Raw genomic sequence first — 17,569 nt, 5'->3', positions numbered from 1 at the left:
GGAAAATAGTATTTGGGATATTTGTCTTGTTATTATATTTGAAGCTACGATGATAACGTAATGGCCAATCCATGTATTGAACGGCGTCAAGTGAAAACGGTTATCGATCGCAACGTTCCGAGCGATAGCGCGGCGGGGACGGGGGTGTCGAGTTCACCAACGAGCGACGTCCGCCGCTGGAAATGATCGCCAACTCCCATAACATCGCCGATCTCAAATCCTCGTACCTTGCCCGTTGCCCCTCCCCTCGCCGACCCTGCGGTCGCCTCGCCCGCCAGTTCTCCCCCGCTGCCCTCCGCCGTGACACCGCTGTAGGGGATGGCGAGGGCCGGGCGGTCCTCGCGGCGAATAGGCGGGAGTTCTTGCTCTTGCCCTCCTTGGCCATGGCCGCGGGCTTCCTCCACTCGGTAGCCGCCGCCGCCTCCGCTACGGCGACGGAAGAGAAGCCCCCCGAGCCAGTCCCCTCCGCCTCCGCACCACCCTCCGTCGTAGACGTGGAGAAAGGGAATGACAGGAAGAAGGAGAAGAAGGAGGAAGGACAACCTGAGATACTATCTAGGGTTTACGACGCGACGGTGATCGGGGAGCCGCAGGCGGTGGGGAAGGACAAGAGGAGAGTGTGGGAGAAGCTGATGGGCGCTCGCGTGGTGTACTTGGGGGAGTCTGAGATGGTGCCGGATCGGGACGATAGGGTTCTTGAGCTGGAGATCGTGAAGAATCTTAGGAATCGGTGCTTGGAGCAGCAGAGGACCGTATCTTTGGCTCTAGAAGCATTCCCTATCGATCTCCAACAACAGATCGATCAGTTCATGGATGAAAGGTTAGTGTGTCTCTAACAACAAAAAGATTTGGTACTGTGTCGACTCTTTCCTGCATCGTTTCTTGGAACAAGCATTATTTTCTCAATTTGGATAAGGTTAAAGTTGCAATGTGCTATAATGCAAGGTAGGCCGGTTTAGAGTGTGTTGTTTGTTCATTTTGGTTTGGGGTGTATGTTATTTCTCTTAAATATTGGTAAATGAAAGGGAAGAGTGCGTTAAATAATGACAAATAATGGCCTCAAATGCATGTGACTATCTCGTAACACTACGAATTATATTCTATAATTTTGCAAAAAATTTCTCCTTTTTCCTGTATCTATTATTTGAGGAAAACTGTTTCCATTATTCGCCTCCTAGTGAAGTTGATAGCAAGGCCTCAATTTTGAAATATGCTCAAGTACATTATCCAGATAATGTGCTGTTGGTGCTGGACACAATATCTACAGGGCTGCTTAGAACTGTTGTTGATGACTTACCATAGCAACATGAGACGGAACATCACTCCAAGATCTCTTGTTTTGTTGATTATGTGGACCAACTTATCTAGGGCTTTGTTTGGCTTTGAAACATGCTCGAGGGACCATGACAGAAGGTGATTCATCATGGGTCCTCATCTTCGACATGTGAACTGGCGCATTAGAATTCTAATGAACCATTTCGTATGAAGACATGGATTATGATCTTAGCACATACAAACTTATAGTAATAATTCTATTCAGAATTGCAGTCAGACTAGATTAGGATCTTTTTAAACTTTTAGCTACTTTTCTGACAGAGTTTTGTTTATAGCTTTGATTGTTAGTTTAGTAGGTCAAAAGAGTCCTTTTATGAGTTTTAAGTGTTTCATATAGTCCATATGGGTATAGTACGCATTAAAATAGTTACTTTACAATTATAATTTGCATTTTTGAGAGTTCAAGAGTCATCTTTTAGAGGGATCTGGTGTAGTCACGAGACTGACTCTTTCCCCATGACTCTTATGAACATTTTAGCTGTTAAGGCATGTAACAAATATTATTATGTTTAATTGCTTAGTTTGTCTCTCTTGTTCTTCTCCCTTTTATTCTCTCTATCATCTTCTTTCTCCCTCAATTCTCTTTTAGTTGTTACTACCTTCCTTCCATGATAGCATTTGATATGAATCAATTCATTTTATCAAAGTGTTGTTATAAGAAATAATTTATGCCCCTTAGAATCCAGTTGTAAAATCATTTTCAGGAGACATTATGCACTAAAGAGTATGTAGTACAATACCAATTTGACTTTCAAGGCCTTAACATGCATTACAATCATCTACTTTCATAAATATTTCATTAAGTTTATTGGTTGTAGATAAGTGTTGGCTTCTCGTTGACATTATCCTTTTCCTTAAATATGTCATTACAGTCTTTTTGATCAAGACCTAAAAAGTTACAATCCTAAAATTCAACGTTCACAAATGCAATCACATGTTCAACTTTCAACTTCCTATTTATTTTGTAATAGGACAATAAGGTGCCTTTTTGGTGATATATATTACTTGTATGCTAAAGGTACAGCCCACATATGATGTGGATTTGTCTTCCCTCTCAAATATCTACTGTTTTCGTTAAGTCTGTGCACAAATCACATACATATTCAATTAGATCTTCAGAATTCCCAGGGATGTCGTGGGATTTTAGAGGCATCATGGCTCACCATGCCACTGATACCATCTATGGTGCCTATTCTTGTCAAACAAGAGATTCATCGTGATACAGAGCATGTCTGAACGTGGTCCAGACACTCAAGCGTTTGTTGCTCTAATAGATTAATATCATATATGCCATGAATTGAAATCAAGATTCAAGCCAAAGGTTGTTTATAAGGTGAATTTGGGACATGGACAAATGCTGACATACTATTTTGAGATATAGTCTATATCCAATGTGAGATCATGTTTGGAAATCATAGTTACAGGACCTAAACTCATAGAACTAGCTTTTTCCTTGTAGTCAAATTCCTTTTGTTTCCCTTTTTGCTTTGCATTTGGTCTTTTTTACAATATTTTTTACTTTCTACTAAATTCTACCCGGCATACAATTCAGTTTCACTATTCTAGAAACCAGGCAACATTTTTTTGACCACTTTGTTGTCTCATAACAAGTTCTGCAAGCTTCTATTCATCTGGTTTATTATTTGTCAGCCTGTTCTTTTAAGTGGTCCTTCTGTGTGTGAAGGAATATGCTTGTATAGTTGATACCCAAGTATAAAACTAATCAGGATCATTATCACTGTTGTAAAAGCTGATCTTTTCATGATCCATGTAAAATTCCTAGAAAGAAATATATCATTTTTAGATCCCAAAGTCCTGGTTTATTTTCTTTTACATTCTTATCAAAAAACTATTATCTCATTAGCAGAATTGATGGAGGAAGCTTAAGATCTTACACTTCTCATTGGCCACCTGAACGCTGGCAGGAGTATGAACCTCTTTTAAATTATTGTCGTGACAATGGAGTCAAGCTTATTGCTTGTGGTACACCGCTGAAGGTAATTCACCTGTGTATTCGAAGATATGCATGAGTATGACAATAAAATTTGGACTTGTGTGCTTTGTGCCACTCTTTCCTCATCCATGCATCACAATTAGTTTTTTTTTTTTTGCACCGAAGCTCTCAATGTCATTTTATAAAACTAGAGACCCATAAAATTAACTCATTGTGAATATAGCATTTTCTTGCATTTTATTTATTAACTTAATTGGTACACTTGTGGTTGTCAGGTCTTTTCTTCTTATTTTAGAGTACTTCGAAGCTTACCATTTTATTCTGGATGAGAGGAAAGGTCACTATGGTGGTAATAGCAGCCCTTAGTTTGGTTATGAACAGAAGTATGGAAAAGACTTAATAACTTGGCACCAGTAGGATGATGCTTTATCTCAGCTTCAAGGAGTGAAATGAATTCAATACACTTCATTTTGGAACATTCCTTTTGGAACCATAATATCTCGAAGATGCATTTTGTCACACTTTTATTTAGTTTCCAAAGTGTTATTTATCTCAAGTTTTACTGTCTCATAGTTACGAGGGAAAGTATATTTGCATAAGGAGTCACATGGTCAGTTATCTTTTTATGTTTGATGGCTCCATTTTATGTAGAGAAAATTTAGTTAGTTGATGGATAAAGAAACACAAATGTGGTTGAATATGGTCTTATCAATCTTAATTTATGATGAATATGGATTTGAGGAGAGTAATTGATATAGTGCTGACACGAAAGAAGGGAGAATCCTTAAGCCACCGTGTCTTGTATGCCAAGTGGATTAAGGCAGTGGATTCACAATCCATTAATTGATGCATCCCAATCGAGGAGCCAAATATTTAGTGTACAATAGGGATTTTTTATCCAATTTTTAGGGATTTTAAGTATTTTTATAAAGTTTAAAATGTTGTATTTGTGCTGTATGAATTTTATCTTGTAATTTAAAATCTTATACTTGCATGAGCTTGAATTGAGCAAAGAAGATAGAAATCTTATATCATCAAATCATAGAAATATTTGTAAATAAAAATTTTAAGTGAATTAAACATGTATGAAAATGATCTGATAAATGTTTTGTAAATAAAAATAATCCACGGCCTCAGACCCTCTCGCCTTTCCACTCTTATTGCGTTGAATTAATTATATTTCATTAAAGTATTGTCTTTAAACTTGTGATGGGTGCTAAATGCTATATCAAATTATAGTGCAGGCTTGCACTATTGTTGTTCTTAGTTTTTATTGCAACACCATCAAGGAGACTGTTGATTTTTCCTACTAAATTTATTAGGTTCTGAGAACTGTTCAAGCTGAAGGTATTCGAGGTCTTTCCAAAAACGAACGGAAGCTATATGCTCCTCCAGCTGGCTCAGGCTTCATTTCTGGCTTCTCTTCTATCTCTGGGCGATCAATGATAGACAATATCTCGTCAAACCAATCTGTTCTTTTTGGTCCTAGTTCATACCTGCCAGCGCAAGCAAGAGTTATTGATGAGTATACCATGTCCCAGAGTATAATGAAAGCTATAAACAGTGGCAGTTCAGCAGATATGCTTATTGTTGTAACTGGTGCAAGCCATGTAATTTATGGATCTAGAGGAACTGGAGTTCCTGCTAGAATATCAAAGAAATTGCAAAAGAAAAACCAAGTTGTCATCCTACTCGATCCTGAAAGGCAACAAATTCGGAGGGAAGGTGAAGTCCCTGTTGCTGATTTCTTGTGGTACTCTGCTGCTAAACCTTGCAGCAGAAATTGCTTTGATCGTGCCGAAATTGCTCGCGTGATGAATGCAGCTGGTCAGAGACGAGAAGCACTACCTCAGGTACCTGATTGCTAATTTCCTATGCCTCACCTTCTTTAGCCTACAGATCTTGTGCTTTCTATGATTTGGTAGTCACTGTAAGAAGCTAAAATTTGGTTTTTGTCTAAGGGAATTAATTGCCAAAGCTTAGGATTGGTGGCCCTAGACCTTGGACTTATCAGGTCCAAGTATAAAAGGGAATTTGGAAAACTAAGGTGCAAGATTTGCCCACAAAGGAGAGTGATCACTTTGTGCACCTTAGATCAAAAGGAAAATTTCATAACACAATCATAAGGCCAACCATTTCTTATAGGTTGGAGTGTTGGATGATTACGAAACATGACTAACATGTTAGCGTAGCTAACATAAGAGCAAGGATTTTAATTTCGTACCATATCGCCTGGCATGGGCGGTACGTACCGGTCTGCTAGTCTATCGGCACGCGGACCGCTCGCTATCGAGCGATACCAGATTTTTGGCCTCGTATCTGGCAATACAGAGTTGTATCGGGCGGTAACGGTCAAAATTTTGACTATTACCGACTTGTATCGGGTGGCACCGGTCGATTTCACGTTTTATCACTTAGGTTGGATTTCGCGTTTTTTGAAATTTCTACTTGATGAGGCAAGAGATCCTTAACGTCCTTCACGTTTTATCACCGAGGCAATAAAAGAAGAGGAAGCACATCCCCAGTAGGAGGAAAATCCCCCTCGGTCAAAACGTGGCGGAAGGAGCCAGACAAGATCAAGTCAAACTACTCTAGGAACTAGAGACACCTAACTGTCATAGTTGTTCGCCCAACATACAAAGGCAATGACAAAGGCAAAGCAGTAGCATCAACTACATCGTTGGAAAAACTCGAGTCGGGCGATGAGACACCTTCGTAATCACATTCAACAACTCACTCAATTCAGAGACATGGTAACGATGTGTACAACAGTGCCTCGACCGATGATGGCAACGATGCCGGGGAATCGTTGGTCCCATCTACACAATTTGAGTGTAGTGCATGAATCGAGGAATAATATTTTACACATGCCACCCAAGATTTAGATCATGGAGCTTGATGAGGTACTGGTTAAGTTTATACACGAAAGGGGAAGGGGAAGCCAGTGGATGATTTTCAGTAGATGTGACAAAGCCTACACGACGTAGACACAGAACGAAGCTCATCATATTCACAGTCGTCGTATTATGGAGAATCTTACTACTAACAGTAGTACGGTGATAGTTGGTCATACTTATTCGAGCAACAGTATGATACGGAGCAATAGATCAGTTGCGAAAGTAGAAGTTCTATCATTCACCAATGCATGCCTCAAGAGCCGTCTGGGACATAGGTGATTTATGATGATCAACCTGCGACCATCACCACATTGATGCACTATGTCATGGGATCAATACACTATGTCATGGGATCAATTTCAGGATTGGGTCCGACAAATATATCATATTGATATATAGATACATAGGATCGAGGACCCCGATCCACCACCTATGGAGGCCCGTCATTCGTTTCGATGGTAGAATCAAGTATATCTACACATGTGATTAATTCATTTGAATCTTAAAGTTTAAGTTATACATAAAATAATATAATAATTTAAATAATTTTTCTGTAGATAATTTAATATTAACGGAAGGGTTATTGGGAACGGACAAAAATTGCGAACCTTGCACAAGGCTACTCCTCGAAGCCCGAAAAAGATATGTGGCACTATTCTTACCTAATTTACATTAATTTTACCAAAACTATACTAAATGTATATTTATTTCTAACTTAAAAACCATATTCTATTTTTTTTCTATTTTTTAGGCATTTCGGAGGGTTTTATGCCTATTTTAGGTATATCGCTCGATACACCTAGCGTACCACTCAGTACGTGTCGTACCGAGCAAGACTCGGTATGCCACTACGATACGAAAATATGAACCTTGCACAAGAGTATTGAGTTGGATGTGCAAAGTTACTAGAAATGATAGAATAGGAAATTTTTTCATATGAGAATAATAAGTGTAGGTGGTATAAGATAATATGAACATATGCAAAGGAGACTTCATATATACTGTAATTAGATGATGTGAATTGATTAAGATAGGTGGTTTAATAAGATTTCTAGGAAATAATAAAGATATGTTAAATTTTTTTGGTGTTTCAATATTCGAATTAACAAGAGTTACTGTATTATGTAGAGCTCACAGAAGTCCAAATTCACTTTTCCTGTAGGGGAGGCTCATGAGGGTTCTCACTAGTCGGGTTTATGAAGGTAGAAAATTTGGTAGTCTAGTCAAATGAAAGAATCCAATTTTTTTCGCGGGGGCACTTCGGTAAGACCTGAATGATGCCAAAATATCCACATAACTAAACTGAAATAGTTGGGACATTATTGTTTGTTGTTGCTGTTATTAGGTGCAAGCTTAGCTAGAGACTCCCACTAGAGACTCATCTATTGACAAACCCCCCAAGTTGGTTGACAAATAAAGTTCAAAGAGCTTTAGATTTCTCTATAATGCATAATGCTAATAGCTAAGTTTCCTATCACATAATTCCTATTTAGTTTCACTTTTTAAGCAATACTTTCACGTGTAAAACATGAAATAAAGGCATTGGGAAAGGTTTTCAATACCATATGCTATGTTGAATAAACTCAACTTGAACATTGTAATTTATTTTAGGATTTGAAATACAGGTTCTTTTGCATTAGTGTGTTTGATACCTTTTTTTCCACTTCCATTAAAAATCCTGAATTTAACTTGGATTACTTAATGGGTTTATTTGATTTGAAGTTATATGATAAAGATACCATGGATCTCCATTCTTTCCCTGGAATTTAAGAAATGGCCAAAGGGACCATTCATCTTTTGTTCACTAATCTCTTTTCAAATTTGCGAAACCCCAGCTTCTTTCCTAAATCAGTGAAGCCTCTGGGAATTTAGCCATGAATAGTCACTTGAGATCATTAAGGACTCGATTCAGTGCAAACATTAGAGGATGTATATGCGAATGCGAGTACTGACTACTTTAGAGGTACAAAGTCAAGTATTTATTATTGCAGAGTGTGTACATGAAAATATGAACTTTCGAGTTGTATGTACTCATGTAACCATATCTTGAGGGTATATACAAAAGAAAAAAATATTAAAATCTCTTTGGCCAGACAGGCTTGGCCCGTTTGTAAATTTAGTCAGGATGATTAGTGCAATGAAACCATATTATTTGGCCCTAGCTTAACATCTTGGTCTAGTGACTGACCCAGCACTTTGGTATTCTGTTGCTCATTCTTTTATTCTTGAAGATGAAAATAACTTGAAACCATATGTGTTGTCAGTATTAGGTAACTGATTTTTCTTCTAGTCATACATTCTGTGAAGCAGCATTTTTGTAATTCAGAATGATTGCTGATTTTTTGACTTTGTTTATTATACAGGACCTTCAGAAAGGATTGGATCTTGGAATAGTATCGCCAGAGATATTACAGAACTTTTTTGATCTTGAGCAGTATCCTTTGATCTCAGAACTTATTCACCGATTTCAAGTAAAAGTTTCTCCTTCCCTTTGGTTAACTTTCTTTTCTTTGTAATCCATGATGTGATGATGATGCACTAAATCAGTGAGCATCTGAGAATTTTCAAGCTCATGGAAGAAAATGATAATCTCATATTTTGTTAACATGACACTGTCTTTAATAGCATATGAATATAGGAATGATTCTTTTGATAGCATGGATTATATGCCTTAATAACTATGCTCTTCTTTTTGGGTCTTGCAGGGTTTTCGGGAAAGACTTTTGGCAGATCCTAAATTTCTACATAGGTTGGCCATAGAAGAGGCTATTTCAATAACAACCACTCTTTTAGCACAATATGAAAGACGTAAAGGATGTTTCCTTGAAGAAATTGACTATGTTCTAACTGATACGATCAGAGGTTCTGTTGTTGATTTCTTTACTGTGTGGCTTCCTGCTCCTACTCTTTCATTTTTGACTTATGCTGATGAAAGTTCATCCTTTGAGGACTTTGAAATACTAAAAGGCCTTTTAGGATCAATTCCAGATAATGCCTTCCAAAAGAATGTTGTGGGTAAAGATTGGAATTTTAGTCATAGATTTGCATCGGTGTTTTTTGGTGGTCTGAAACTTGCTGGGGTGGGATTTATCTCTAGCATTGGTGCTGGAGTTGCTTCCGATGTTCTATATTTTATTCGCAAAAATCTGAGGCCTGCATTATCTGTGAATAGCAGACGGAAAAGGTCTCCCATATTAAAATCAGCAATGATATATGGAAGCTTTCTTGGAACATCAGCAAACCTGCGTTACCAGGTATTTGTAACTCAGTTTTAGTTTGATCAAATCTGTACACATGCATCAATTAACAATGACACAAACTAAAAGACAAAAAGACAGAAACTAAATAATTTCCAATCAAATACTTCTACGGTTTCTTCTTTCCTGTTAACTATATTCATCTTCAAGTAAAACATGTTTACAACTTTTACTGGGGCAAGAAGATGCCATCCAATTGCTGCACCAATAGCATGTATGTCCATTGATGCAATTGATCGTGCAGTGTATCTAGAAATTTACGTGGATTGTGCACTATAATAATGTCCTGGAGCTATTCTGCCTGCACCTGATGGTAACATTGTTTAATGCTTGACCATGAATAAGTAACTGTTAAACATGAAGATCCTTGTTCTGGATGATTGATAATCCTGTTGACAGTACTTTAAAGCATCTTTCGAATTCATGAAAATGGATAACTACTTTCAGGATTATTAATATAAGTACCTATTAAATGCAGATAATTGCTGGAATAGTAGAACACCGCCTTTCAGATTATCTAATATCTTACAACAATGGACCACTACTTGTTAATGCATTGTCTTTCACTGTCCGCACAATCAACTCATATTGGGGAACACAGGTTAGTCTTGCTTTGACTTCTTTTCCAATGTTCTTGCTTGTTTATGCATGCAAGAAACATGTGATTATGATTTATCAGGACATGGAATTTTTTCTGCTGACATTTGGTTATATTATCAGCTCTTGCATGAAGGTTTACTAGTAAAGAGAATTAAGTGACAATTGTTTTGAAGTCAGCTCTATGACACAGTATGACGTGGCATGGTAGTCCAACTGATGGTTTACAGAACCAATCTGGTACCATTGCCGTAACCATGTTTGATTGGTATGAAGGATTCAACACACCCCAAAAGAATCTAAAGAAAATTGTTTAATCTTGGATTTGGTGAGATATGACTTCTCAACGCAAGCACGTGATGTCAAAATTAGTACATCAAAATAGGTTTGAAAATAGTTGAAAATTTTAAGAAAAATCTTAAAAACTTTAGTCTAAGTTCAGTAAAAGTACAACTAACTCTTCATCCAGGATTGGGATGCATCATTCCACAGCGGAGTTCTTTTATGCTCTGCAGTTCCTTTATGTTACTCCTTTCTGATTGTCTTGTTTTGTGCTCATTCTGCCATTGCAAAGACCAACAGAGTGGACTTACTGTCAATTTTTCCAATTGAGAGTCACAATTTTCTATGTGCTAAAGATAAAAGCAACCGTGTGACACTTTCCACTCAAAACCCCAGCATCATTCTTAATAAATTTATATACATGTTTCATGTATGTTCGAGTAAATGGGTATAGTTGCCCTTGAGTTTATTGGGTTGCATTGACCTCCAACTCCTGACAAATTGGCCTGCTAAGCATGATCATTGACTGAGACAAACTAAATATTAGACAAAGCGTTCTAAGCAACTGATATATGAAGAATATATTCTGTTCTGTTGATTTTTTATCATCAGTGTCAATGGTTTTGATGAATTCATTAATTTTGCTTATATGAATTTAGGATCTTATATCTTAAATTAGATGCATGCCAGTGCTAGTATAATTGTCTTCACCTGATCTTTCCTTTTTTATTTTTTGCAGCAATGGGTAGATCTAGCACGATTTACAGGACTACAGACAAATAAAAAGGGAGCTATCCCTGATCCGATTGCAGAAACACCTGATATCCCACTTTTAGAGTGCAGCTCTACAAAATTAAACAATATAGATGAAAGCAATAATCAGTCTGGCGACACCTCTCCATAATGCATCCTCCTCACTGAGAAAGATGGTTTCAGACTCGGCAACAGACAGCATGGTGGTTCATCTGCCACATGGCCACCACAATATGCTACAATTTTGGTCATTAAAGCTCAATTATTTAGCTTTTCTTTCTTGAGATCTAAACTTGCAATTTTGGTCCCTTAATCTGTATCGAATTGTGAAAATCCAGCACTAATAGAAATATCCTATTCTTCAATTCAAAATGATTTATTTCTCAAGACCAAGATGCCAAAATTTTGGAACCGCTGAGACTTATCGGGGCAGACATGCAAAACAAACATTTCTTTATTTTGAAGTTTCAGAACCCAATATCAGAATAATAGGTATGACCATTCTCTACAGATACACTCAGCAAGAGTAAATTGTCTGGTTTTTCTTTCTTCCGTCTACAGTAATGGCTAAAGGTTGACTGTGAGCTGGCTTGGTTGGGTCTCGACCTAAAGTTGCAAGGGCATCTGCGGAACCCGAATGATTGTCCTACATGACTGTTGATGGGGCATTAAGGCGTCCGTGATACATTCAGGACGGCCTTTGGGTGGAGTTCGACTCCGCGTTGAGTTTCTGCACAAAGGTCAATATCAAGGGAGAGTTTTTTTTGACTCCATCCATCTTATACTCAAATTAGCTTTTGGATTAGAATGTAAAGAGTTAATTATCGAGAGATCCGACCCGTAGGCTAGCGCCAAGGGTCAGCTTTTTATAACTGTCTAATAAAGAGAATCACTTGTAACAATTATTAAGCTTTTCCTTTAACGTTTTGCCCACGGGGGTGACAGGCCCATAACGATCGTAACACCTTCTCTTTTTTTTTCCGCAAGGGTAACAGGCCTGAACGACTTTTCTATGACATTTTGTCCATGAGGGTGGCAGACCTGTAGTGATCGTAATACCTTTGCTTTGATGTTTTGTCCACAGAGACAACATATTCGAATGACCTCACATGGACTGTTGTCCATAGGGGTCGACCAAGGGGGGCAAACCCAAATGACTACCCATAGACTATTGTTCACGGAGATCGATATAGCCAGCTTGAATAGCCTTCACGTTACTGTCCCGTGGGGGGTGACTCAACCCTCGTTGTTCACATTGGCGCTTATATGGTTACTAACTAGTTGGATGAGATTGATTATCAGAATATTTCCTATCAGGTAGATGTTGAAGATGACAGTTTTAATTTTATGATATAATAGTTTGGCACCTAAACAATTAATGTAAACTTTATATAATTGTCATATATATATATATATATATATATTTATTTATTTTCTTTTGGAGAATACCTTGTTCATATAATTTTTATCACAAGGGAATGCTCGTGCAACAAAGTTGTGATGCATTTTCCCTTGGTGTGTAACCTAATTTTTTGTTTTGAAGATTCCATAAATTTCTTCAGGGTTACGTGGTTGCTTTTAGTTTTGCTAGCATGATAGCTTGCTTGCTATTTATAGCATCATATTGTAATATACATTCTTTTGGCAGAAAAGAAACAAAATTATAAATTATCTTTGATCCCGATGTATATAATTTTGCAGTAAATTTTCTTATTTATTATTTATAACAAAATTATTTATTTTAATTTTTTTTATTAAACCTATCATCCAATAAACTAACCCACTACTCTGATTAATGGTCCATTAACTCGAGACTTGATTGAGTTGATGTTCTACCTAGTTTTGATTACAAGTGAAATAAGCATAAACTAATATTTTCTTTCAGTTTTCTGGAAACATTAGTGTATTATTGTATATTAGTATAATATTGTACAAGTGAAGATGTTGTTTGATGTAATGGAAATTTATAGGGTTTTTTCTTATAAAAATAAATCTCATTCTTGCATACTTTTACCTCTTTTTCCATTGTCAACCCTCGAAATAAAAAGAGAAAAAGAAATAAGTAGATGTCAATTTTGATTGTCAGCTAGGGTTGGTTATAAAAAAATTGAAGTATTTTATGGACAAAGGTATGTGAATGATGATTATTTGAAATTTACTATATTAGGTTTATTGAATAAATATTTTATGCTGAGATTTATTTTTTTTTTAAAAAATATCAATTTCAAATACTCAATATTTTGTCCATCCTCACCAAACAAATATTTTATATTATATCTTATGAGATTTTGGATCTTTAATTTTTCGATAAATAAATCTAAATGGACCGATATTAACAAAATTTGTCTAATCGAAGGTATATATCTTTTGAGGGATTGATCTAAAATATTCACATGTCAAACATATACAATCAATATGTCGTTATAGTTAAATTTTCATAATTAGTATAATGACATTGAAATTCTAATCTAATGTAAAAATTTTAAATACAAGTGTGGGAGAGGAGAAAACGAGAGAAAACTTTTAACAAAATACAAACAATAAAAGGAAGAAAAAAATAACTAACTGTCGTGAATAATTCAAGCATTATAAATATTTTTAAATTTTATATAATATTTAAAATCATTTTTATTTTTTATTTTTTTATTTTACAAAACACAAGGGGACTATATTATCATATTTACCAATTAAACTAATTAATATTTTATAAATTTATTAGATGAGATTTTAAATTATTAATTTTTACTAAATAATTTTGATATATCAATAGTTTTTACGTCTGACAATCAAAATCTAACTTAACATATCATATATCAATATCTCATCATCATCATCATCATCATCGAGGACAAGGTATTTACAAATAAAATTAATTAATATTTTTATAAATTTATTAAATAAGATTTTTAAATTATTAATTTTTACCAAATGATTATGATATATTATTATCACTAAAAAAAAAGTTGAGAAAATTGATGTTGGCCCAATCAAGCCCGCTTCAACATCATGGGTTGCGGGATCGAGATGAACTGTACCCATATCTTATTGTGTGTCCTACTCATCCGTGACATGATGATTCGAATCATATATCTCAACCTCTCATATATTGTGTGTCCTACTCATCCGTGACATGATGATTCGAATCATATATCTCAACCTCTCATCTCTCGTCACAGTCATCTTTTTCTTTGTCATTTTCCTCTTTATTTATAAGAACTTAATTCCCACCACTTCCAATTCCATATTTAGTCAGCATGCGATGGAAAGTTTGTGACGCAGAGGGCGAGATGGGGCCTGCCGCCGACGCTGCCATGGTGGCGGCGGCGGCGCCGCCGTCGAAGAAGATGGCTGCGGACTTCCTCATGGGCGGGGCCGCCGCGGTGGTGGCCAAGAGCGGGGCCGCGCCCGTGGAGCGGGTGAAGCTCCTGCTTCAGAACCAGGGGGAGCTTATGAGAAGGGGGTACCTGACGATGCCGTACGGAGGCATCCGGGACTGCTTCGCCAGGGTTCTCAGAGAGGAAGGGGTTCTGGCATTCTGGCGAGGCAACCAGGCCAATGTCATCCGATATTTCCCAACCCAGGTTGGAAATTTCTAGGAGTATGCCTCGAGAATTAGGGGTAAATTTGCATGAGAGTATTTGTTGTAATCGTTCTTAAATCTGCTTTCTTTTGATGAATTTTAGTAGAATCAAAGTTAAAAATAATTTCATATTATGCAATATTCAGAAGAAAAATATGAAATCACAATGTTTTCTGGTGATATCATTGGTTAATGATGTCTTCATGAGAAAATTAATCACATCAGCAAAACTCATGATACAACTTGAGATAATATAGGTTTAGAGCCTATTTTTCAGTAACCCATCTTTGAACTAATATTACTGAATTAATTGATTACAAGGAGGAGAAGTTCTACTCTAGTTAGGTGGAATGTTTGAAATTTTAATCGGATTCCCTTGGATGGCGCCGATGCTTTGCATGCTTGGTTGGGGAGTGCCTAAAGCATCTTCTAGCACAGAAGATGTGTGTGACGTTTTAGGTTTTAGCGGAAGCCACTTATGCCGAAAGTTACAATTTTGACAAGGGAACAAATCAAAATAGTTGTCAGCTGGTGTAGAGTGTCCTATAGTTATTGCAACACTTTGATAGATTAGGTCTCCTCTTATCAGATAGCCTTGCAGTTTCACGTCCCGCTTGCTCGACGTGCTAAGTGTTTGCAGCTGTTGAGTTTACAGCAGATTGTTTTAATGGAGTGCATGAGTCATCAGAGAAGACAACAACAGGAGAACCAAATTATAAACAAGACCAAAGTAGGAAAAGGCTGATTGGTCATCACATTAAATAACAAGTTTATTACATTTCTCAGAGCATTAAAAACTCCGAACATTCTAAACAGACTGAAACATCACATTTATGTTTTTTTCTGTTATCATGTCCTTGCATGAGGCATCTACTTTAATGAGTGATTTGTCACCAAAAGATAATATGATATGCTATAAACGCAAGGTGTTCATCGTCGCAGTGATGATCTTACTCTTTTTTTTTTATATATGAGTAAATTCTCCTATAAAAAAATTTGTAAACAAACAATAAGCTAGATTGTTGTTCTAAGAGGGAACAATATGAACAAGCTGTAATGTTCCAACTGTTTGGGATCATCTTCATGAATGATTTTCCATCTTTGAGCTCTATACAAAAATCTCTAGTTAAATTAATAAAATTCATATATTTTCTTTAGTCTCCCTTTATCTCTCCTCACCTCACTAACAATGTTTATCGATTTGTCTTATTTAGCCACAATATATATAGATCTCCTTAAGTATGAGCATGCTACCTTAGTAATAATTTTTCCTCATTTTATTTACTATTTAGCATTAGGGTTGCACTTGATTGTCCATGAATAAACATATTATTTTTCTTCTATTGTTCCTGCTAAGTGTGTTCATCTACCTTAACATTCTCATCGCAACCATACAAACTTTTCAAACATCTTATAAGAGATCATAAAGAAAATATAAGTTATATAAATAAAATGTGCATCAAAGGAAGTTGTATTCTGCTTCTATTAGACAATACATCAAATTTTCAAACACTTCAAGTTTTACACAATTGACAAGCATGCCTCAAAGAAATTTGTTCCTTGCATCTAAATAGACATAGCTCAAAAGTTCAAACATTCAATTTTTAGTGAAGTCCACACTTGTAGTTATTGTGCTTCACACCCTTGCTTTAATATCCTTCGACACAATTTTTTAATTGTATTATTATTTGAACTATCTTAAACAGTAACACGGTTGGCCCTGCCCTTTTTTCCAATAGGCCTTTAATTTTGCATTCAAGGGCTACTTCCGGAGCCTTTTTGGTCGCTCAAAAGAGAAAGATGGTTATATCAAGTGGTTAGCGGGGAATGTAGCTTCAGGTAGTGCAGCTGGAGCAATGACATCCATGTTACTGTACCATTTAGATTATGCACGAACCCGGCTAGCCACAGATGCAATTGAATCCAAGGCTAACAGTCAACGCCAGTTTAAAGGGCTACTTGATGTGTACAGGAAGACAGTAGCAAGTGATGGCGTTGCTGGCTTGTATCGAGGTTTTGGGGTTTCTATAATGGGCATCACTATGTATCGGGGCCTGTATTTTGGCATTTACGATACCTTGAAGCCTGTTGTTCTAGTTGGACCGCTAGAGGTAATTGTCTAACTCTTACTCTTCATATGAGATTGTGAGCTGTGAATTTACTTGATCATAGACGCTTCATTTCTCGCTAACAAGCAAATTTCTTTTTCCGCTTCTGTTCTTTATTGGCCATTAAGAAATTGATTGATTTGTTGCAGGGTAACTTCTTAGCCAGTTTCATTTTGGGCTGGAGCGTGACGACATTTTCTGGCATCTGCGCATACCCTTTCGATACACTGCGCCGGAGAATGATGTTGACTTCTGGACAGCCTGCCAAGTATAAAAGTGCATACCATGCAATGAGAATGATCGTCTACAGAGAGGGTTCATTTGCTCTGTTTAGAGGGGCTGCCGCAAACATGCTTTCCGGTATGGCAGGAGCAGGAGTTCTTGCAGGATATGACCAACTCCAACGAATTACAAGTGGGCACGGTTATGGTCTCGAGCACAAGCTTAGAGAGGGTCTGAAATGATGTTGACCTGTTTGAAAAATGAATAAAGACCATTTTTCATGATACATATTTGGTTGTGAATGATGCTTCTCATTGCAAGAAATGCAGTCTTTGGAAATTAGAGGAAGAGAGACTCTCCGAAGAGAATCTCTATGCCAAATTTAATTACCTTGTACATAAGGAGACAAGTTGTAAAGTATGTGAAATTGTACTTGTCAATTTTCTAGATATAATTTGAAACAATTCAACAGCTAAAGATCAAGCAATAGAAAATAGTGTTTTGAAGGTTGTGCCATTTTTTTTTGGGGCAATTCTTGGTGTTAGCACTCTGCTTCATGTTCTTCGTGCTAAGTTGTAATTTTG

General features: G+C 36.8%; 2 protein-coding genes across 2 annotated transcripts; both read left to right on the top strand.

Moving 5' to 3' along the window:
• The first annotated feature begins 49 nt into the window (after positions 1-49).
• Positions 50-11,440, top strand: LOC135677344 (protein RETICULATA-RELATED 5, chloroplastic-like). The gene is made up of 7 exons (XM_065189557.1): positions 50-820; positions 3,203-3,332; positions 4,612-5,142; positions 8,550-8,657; positions 8,892-9,440; positions 9,922-10,044; positions 11,062-11,440. The coding sequence occupies exons 1-7, from the start codon at positions 183-185 to the stop codon at positions 11,224-11,226; spliced, it is 2,244 nt and encodes a 747-aa protein (XP_065045629.1). The 5' UTR covers positions 50-182; the 3' UTR covers positions 11,227-11,440.
• Positions 11,441-14,313: 2,873 nt separating this feature from the next.
• LOC103990032 (ADP,ATP carrier protein ER-ANT1) lies at positions 14,314-17,501 on the top strand. Its single transcript, XM_009409051.3, has 3 exons — positions 14,314-14,656; positions 16,395-16,766; positions 16,913-17,501. The coding sequence occupies exons 1-3, from the start codon at positions 14,330-14,332 to the stop codon at positions 17,225-17,227; spliced, it is 1,014 nt and encodes a 337-aa protein (XP_009407326.2). The 5' UTR covers positions 14,314-14,329; the 3' UTR covers positions 17,228-17,501.
• Positions 17,502-17,569: the final 68 nt, after the last annotated feature.

This window comes from Musa acuminata, chromosome BXJ1-6, assembly GCF_036884655.1.
Source record: "Musa acuminata AAA Group cultivar baxijiao chromosome BXJ1-6, Cavendish_Baxijiao_AAA, whole genome shotgun sequence".
Classification (NCBI taxonomy): domain Eukaryota; kingdom Viridiplantae; phylum Streptophyta; class Magnoliopsida; order Zingiberales; family Musaceae; genus Musa; species Musa acuminata.
The sequence above is the reverse complement of the archived record's forward strand: the minus strand, read 5'-3'. Positions and strand labels throughout refer to the sequence as shown.

Bases quoted from the DNA above. Each gene is read 5' to 3' on its own strand.
- LOC103990032 (XM_009409051.3), top strand. From the start codon at position 14,330: ATGCGATGGAAAGTTTGTGACGCAGAGGGCGAGATGGGGCCTGCCGCC. The intron at 14,657-16,394 runs GTTGGAAATTTC...TTTTTCCAATAG, and splicing joins TCCGATATTTCCCAACCCAG to GCCTTTAATTTTGCATTCAA. The intron at 16,767-16,912 runs GTAATTGTCTAA...GATTTGTTGCAG, and splicing joins TTCTAGTTGGACCGCTAGAG to GGTAACTTCTTAGCCAGTTT.
- LOC135677344 (XM_065189557.1), top strand. From the start codon at position 183: ATGATCGCCAACTCCCATAACATCGCCGATCTCAAATCCTCGTACCTT. The intron at 5,143-8,549 runs GTACCTGATTGC...TTTATTATACAG, and splicing joins GACGAGAAGCACTACCTCAG to GACCTTCAGAAAGGATTGGA. The intron at 10,045-11,061 runs GTTAGTCTTGCT...TATTTTTTGCAG, and splicing joins ACTCATATTGGGGAACACAG to CAATGGGTAGATCTAGCACG.